The sequence below is a fragment of the Chrysochloris asiatica genome, unplaced genomic scaffold (genome assembly GCF_000296735.1).
Source record: "Chrysochloris asiatica unplaced genomic scaffold, ChrAsi1.0 scaffold00144, whole genome shotgun sequence".
NCBI classification, from domain to species: Eukaryota; Metazoa; Chordata; class Mammalia; order Afrosoricida; family Chrysochloridae; genus Chrysochloris; species Chrysochloris asiatica.
Window position 1 is genome coordinate 2274138 of NW_006408662.1, and position 6840 is coordinate 2280977.

General features: G+C 42.4%; 1 protein-coding gene across 1 annotated transcript in view; it reads left to right on the forward strand.

The window, feature by feature from the left end:
* Window positions 1-6840, forward strand: part of SLC22A23 (solute carrier family 22, member 23) — a 182286-nt gene that overhangs the window by 68919 nt on the left and 106527 nt on the right. The window contains exon 2 of the mRNA XM_006870550.1: window positions 1949-2052. Within this exon, the coding sequence (XP_006870612.1) occupies window positions 1949-2052 (104 nt within the window). The remainder of the gene's footprint in view (window positions 1-1948; window positions 2053-6840) is intronic.

The window sequence follows — 6840 nt, forward strand, 5'->3', positions numbered from 1 at the left end:
TGTTTCCTCTGGTTTTGAGCCTGTTGTTGCATACCTCTCTGGAAGCATACAGGTAAACGGCAGTAAGTCATTCCATCAAGTCGCTGAACACTGAACCTGCCTTATGGGCATCAGTCAGCAAACAGTCTCCTAAGGAGAAGAGAGGAAAGGGAACAGTTTACCTTGACCAGCGGGTGTATTTCTGTAACCAATGACCCAAACCCTCAGTTTTCCCAACAAGGCCCCAAAACTGTGCACCCTATGGAAGCTTCCTCAGGTTTTCCCAAAGTTTAGAAACACATGATAGGACCTGAGTTTACAGTGCCCTTTATGGACCCTCAACCCTGCACCTCTGGGTGCAGGATAGACTGACAAGGGTGGGAGGGAGCCCTCTAAGACAGGGCTGTGATCAGTCTCATACAGGGCTCACCCTCAAATCCCATTTCCTCCTTCTGCTCTGACACCCGCACCACCCATTCCTCATCCTGTCTCTCTCTAACACCCTGATCCGCCCACCCCTCAGTCTCCACCTGTCTGGAGTTGAAAGCCCAGAACTGGAAGCTTTACCCACTTGGTTCTACTGAAAGGCAACATCTCTCCCACTCCTGGTGGGCAGGAAGCCAGAAATAGCAGGACAAATGCATCCTAGCTTCCTAAGCAGTTTGTTCCTTGTATGGTTTTCCTTGTGCTCATCATGTGTTCCTGTATGTTCCCCATGTGGTCCCATGTTCTCGAGTGTTCCTCCGTGACCCCATATGTTCCTGCATGTTTCCATGTGCCCTCCCCTTTGCTCCATGTGTCCCCATAAGTTCCCCTGTGTTCTCCGTGTGTCCCCATAAGTTTCCCCTGTGTTCTCCATAAGTTCCCCTGTGTTCTCCATGTGTTCCCATAAGTTTCCCTATGTCCCCACGTACTTCTGTATGTTGGCATGTGCCCCTCATGTCTCCCTAATGTTCCCTGTGTGTTCCCATCTATACTACACACACACGTTCCCTGTGTGTTCTTGTGTGTTCCTCATGGGTCTGGTGTCAGCTGTGGTGGACTTCAGTCTGATGAAGACACAAACCACTTGAGGGAACAAAGAGGGCTCTCCATCGTACTGGTCCAGATGGAGAAAAGAAGAATTATAAGGGGTGGTCTCACCACTCCTAAAAACTTTTCCAACTTTTTAGAAGTGGTGAAACTTAATTATAAAAGTACCTAAAATTCTCTGCTATTTGCTTGACTTCTCTTCCAAGTAGAACAGCATTAATATGGCTTGTAGGAACACACAGGGGAATTTACAAAGGAAAACAAGAATGATCTGTTAGGGTTGAATTTCAGCACCATGGTGCTGTGGGATAAAGCAAGGTCAGTCTGAACCACAAGGTCGGCAGTTCAAAGCCACCAGCCGCTCTTTGGAAACCTATGCAGAGTCAGTAGGAGTCAGAACCTACCCAATGGCACTTCACAAGAACATTAATTCTTAAGAGCCTTTATTTTGCAAACTACTTACACACTTTGGAGCAGTTTTCTGGCATAAAAATGCCAAAGTTACTTTAATTTTCTCATATTAGTAGGGGACCTGTGCAGGTAGTTGATGGGCCTTCCGTCTCTAGGCCCCTGGGAGCAGTGTTGCTGAGTGGACATTGCTGGTGAGCATGGCCCATGGTCTATTAAACACTTTCCTTCTCTCGGTTCACGCTGCCTGTGCTCCTGGGACCTAGAATCATGTTCCCAAAATCACTTGCATCACTTCTGTTAGCTTGTATACTTCTGCCAGGACTAAAATGTCACATTTCCTTTTGTGAGCAAATTATATTTCATGCTGTTGGAGTGTCAAAAATATTTAAGAGTCTCTTAGTGGCACGTGTGCTCCAGAGCTGAAAAATGTCAGTCCTTAAAGAGATTATTGTGTTGTGCTGTGATTGACTGCTCATAGCGTTTGTGGATGTTTATCTCTGATTTGTTTTCTGTTTCTCCTCTCTAGTGGGACCTCGTGTGTGATAATGCCTGGAAGGTCCACATTGCTAAGTTCTCCTTACTGGTTGGATTAATCTTTGGCTACCTAATAACCGGATGCATCGCTGACTGGTGAGTACTGACTGGTATATATTGCGTAACCTCGGGGACCAGGGCTCCCTGGCTGGCTGAAGGGCAGTGGTCCTCGTTAGCTGGCTAAGGGACTGGGCCCTAGCCCTGCTTTGGGTGTCAGAGTGGAAAACTGAAGCTGAGAATGCAGAGCTAGAAGAATTTGGTTAAGACATGAAATATACTATTTAGAAGTGAGAATTTAAATTCAGTGCCATTTCTAGCTGCTGGAATCTGGACAGAGTTCCCCACAGCCCCATCTATTACTGATAATCAGTGTTTAGTCAGAATGGACTGGAGGGCTAGGTGCAGGGCTCTTGAGCTGGGCTGGGGAGCAAATGCAGAGTGCGAGTGAAGAGGCAATTCCTGCCCTTCAGGGGAGCATGGGGGAGGAGGAGCTAAAGACATCTTCAGCCCCTGAAGGGAAATACTGAACAGCGGAGTGGGCCAGGAAATGGGTCTGAAAGGTCCATGGACTGGGATCTTGAAAGAGGATGACCTCTGATTAATGTTCATTGTAGATGGGAAGATGGTGGTTTGAGCTGAGAATACAATGAGCTATTTCCATCAGAGAGGAGATCGCAATGCTAGAGCAAGTGTGTGGTACAGGATGGAGGGGTGAAATTGGGGGATGGGGAGGGTAACAACAATAATAATGGCAGTGTGCGCAAGGGGCACTGTGCTGAGGTTCTACACGTGTTAAAATAGTCCATGCTCACAACAAGAACTCTGTACTATGGCTGAAAAGTCAAGGCACAGAAGGCTACGTCAAATCCTCAAGTTTAAGATTTAAAATTAAACCACATAACATGGTCCCAGAGCCTCCTCTTAACCAGTGTGACATAATAATTTTATAAACGGCCCCTGGGGATTGCCTTCTGTGGTCAAGAGTAGTGATGGAGAGCTTGTCTGGGCAGCGAGTGGAATGGGACTGCAGAAGGAGAAAGTGTGGTGTAGCTGGGCCCTCTCCATAGATTATTTTATTGTTAAAGGAATGTTTTTGTGAATTAGGATCTCTTGGGCCCAGTGTCATCATAAAAGAGAAGCAAAGCCATCCCCTTTGTCTTGTAGTTTTGTGGTGCCTTCTAGGCCCGCTGACTGAAGAGCTGCAGGTAACCTGGGGCAGACCAGCAGAGGGAACCAGGGGGAGTTTTAGACCATTTTCAAGTTAAGGAAATTTCTCTTCAAACGTTTGTGTACGTTAGGGAATTCCTTGCGCTAACACTGTGAGATGACTTCTGTGAGTTGGCAATTTGCTCAACCATCATTTGTAAGACTTCTCTGTAGTAACAGAGAAGTTTTCATTGGTCAGTGGAGGACAGACCTTGGCTGTGGGTTCTGTGTGGGGGGCTGTAGGGTTGTTTTATAACCAAATACTTGAGTGTGTAGGTCTTCGGGTTGAGTTTTAGTGGTCTAACCACCATTCTAGTCCCAATGGTTAATCAGCAGAACATTTGTTTCTCAGAAATCTGCATTGAAATAGGTTAGATTATTCCTAAATTCAAAAATTAGGTCCTTATTGAAAAAAAAAAAAATCCATGATTCTATAGGGAGAGAAGATAGGGATTTGCATTAATGAATCAGATCGTTTACGACAATTTTAAATCTTTAAAAGTTGTTTCTTCAGTATCTCACTGTTTTTTGTATTTGTTGTTGTTTTTTAAAAACTTTCTGTTCTGATTTGGGTGAAATTTTACAGAGCAAATTGATTTTCAACTGAACAGTTCATACACATTTTGTTTGTTGCATTGATCGCAATTTCAAAAACGTGACAGAAGTCTCCCTAACTCTTCCCTGTGTTAACAATATCCATTTGTTCATCCTTCTTCCCTGTTCCTTCCTGCCTTCTGAGTCCTTCGTAAGCACTGCCCTTTGGGTCTCTGATGGCTGGATGGTTTTAAGGGGCACAAGCTCCCTAGTCTGTTGTTGGTTGAAAGTCCAGGGGAGTTAGTTTAGCCCCGGGCTTGAGGGTATCTAGGAGGATAGTGTCAGAAGTCCTGCCAGTAAGCTTGGTCTTGTTTATGATTTTGAGTTGTGTTTTACATCTTCTCTCATCCTGTCTGTGACCTCTTATCATGATCCCTTTCAGAGTAGCTAGCCATGGTAGCTGGGCACCATCTAGTTCTTCTGGTCTCGGGTCATGGAGACATGTTCACATTGTTTTTTAAACTATGTTTTAAAACACTTCTTGCATATATGTGTTGTTTACCAATGCTTATCATACACAAAACTTGGGGATAAGAGACAAAGGAGTTTGAGGTCTTACTTTACAAGTAACAAGAAGGCCGACATTGCATATCTACTTCTTGAATCGTTTTCCCCAAAGCTCCATTGTGGTGGGTGAAGGTTAGGTACTCCAGGAAGTCAAAAACAGGTTGCTTTACAAAAACAGGTTGCTATACCAAAAAAAAAGAAATTGTTTCAGTCATTAAAAACTCCCAACAACAATTAAAAAACCTCTGGGCCTTGAAGGTTTTACTGGTGAAGTCTACCAAACACTCAGAAAAGAGCTGATACCAATTCTACTGAAACTGTTCCAAAATATAGAAAATAATATAAAACTGCCAAATTAATTTTATGAAAAAACATAATCCTGATGTCAAAACCAAGCAAAGACAGCACTAAAAAGACCAATATCACACATGAACACAGATACAAAAATTCTCTACAAAATCCTATCCAACAGAATGTAACAACATATAAAAAAATAATTTTGACAAATGCATGAATCATTGAACAATATCATTAATACCGCATGCAAGTAAAAGTCCACTGAAGATCATTCAAAAACTACTACAGGCATACACCAAAGGGGAACTGTCAGAAATTCAAGCCAGATTTAGAAGAGGGCATGGAACAAAGGGCTATCACTGCTGACATCAGATGTATCTTGGCTAAAAGCAGAGAATACCAGAAAGATGTTTATTTGTGTTTTATTGACTATGCAAAGGCTTTCAACTGTGTGTATCATTCCAAACTATGGATAACATTGCAAAGGATGAATATTCCTGAACATTTAACTGTGCTCATGCAGAACCTGAGCAAGAGACAGTCTCTCAAACAGAACAAAGGGACACTAAATGGCTTAAAATCAGGAAGGGTACATGTCAGGAATGAATCCTTTCACTGTACTTACTCAATCTGTATGTTGAGCAAATAATCCAAGAAGCTGGATTATATGAAGAAGAATGTGGCATCAGGATTGGAAGAAGACTCATTAACAATCTGCAATATGCAGCTGACACAACTTTGCTTGCTAAAAGCAAAGAGAACTGGAAATACTGATGAAGACCAAAGACTTCAGTATGGATTGTACCTCAATGAAAAGAAAATAAAAATCCTCAGGACTGGACCAATAAATAACATCATGATAAATGGAGAAAAGATTTGAAGCTGTCAAGGACTTGAATTTGCTTGGATCCCCAATCAATGCTCACGAACCAGCAGTGAAGACATCAAATGATTTTTGACTTTGCATTATGCAAATCTGTTGCAAAAAAAAAAAACACAAAACACACACTTCTTTAAAGTGTTGAAGTCAATGTGAGTACAGAAATGTACCTAACTCAGTCACCTCATCTGTCTGTGAAAGTTGGACAATGAATAAGGAGTTGATGTATTTGAATTATGGTGTTGGCAAAGAATACTGAAAGTACCATGGACTGTCAGAACAAGCAAACTTGTCTTGAATGAAGTATAGCCAGAATACTCCTTAGAAGTAAGGATGGAGACTTGGTCTCTTGTACTTTGGACATAATATCAGGTGGAACCCATCCCTGAAGGTGGACATCATGCTTAGTAAAATGGAGGGTCAGTGAAAAAGAGACAGAACCTCCAACAAGACTGATTGACAAAGTGGCAGCTACGGTGGGCTCAAACACAGCAACAATTGTATGGATTGTGCAGTGTTTTGTTCTATTGTGCACAGGGTTACTGTGAGTTGGAATTGACTTGATAGCACCTAACAGTAACAACAGTCTTTCTGTCCATGAACATGGTATGTTCAGTTTTTGTAGTTCTCTTCTGATTTCTTGTAGTCGTGTTTTGTAGTTTTGTTTGTGTAGATCTTTTGTTTCTCTGGTTAGATTTATTCTTAAGTATTTCATCTTTTGGATTCCTGGTGTGGCGCTGTAAGATCAGCACTGGACTGTGAACCACAAGGTCAGTTCAAACCCATCACCTGCTCCTCAGGAACCATATATACAGGGTTGCTATGAGTAGGAACCAACTCAATGGCACTTAATAACAACAACATTTAATCTTTTGGGTGGGTATTGTTTTCCTGATTTCCTTTTCAAAACTCTCTGTATTCTTGTGAAGAAATCCAAGTGATTTTTGAATGTTGATCTTGTACCCTGCCACTTTGTCAAATCTGTCAGTGAGTTCCAATCATTGTCTTGTTGAGTCTTTGGGATAGTCTAAGTATAGGATCACATCATCTGCAAATAGAAGGGGCTTTACTTCTTCTTTGCCAATTTATATGCCTTTAATTTCCACTTTGTGCCTTATAGCTCTGGCTAAGACTTCTAGCACAATATTGAATTGTGGTCTTTGTTGTTAGTTGCCGTCAAGTCAGTTCTGACTCATAGTGACTCAGTATCCCTTTTCTGAGGAGCGACTGGTGGGTTTGAACCACCAGCCTTGCAGCTCAAACTGACCTTGTGGTCCGGCACATTATCCTGCCACACCACACCAGGATTCCAATATTGAATAGGAGTGGTGATAAAGGCATCCTTGTCTGGTTCTTGTTCACAAGAGGAGTACTATCAGTTTCTGTGGAGAGTGATGTTG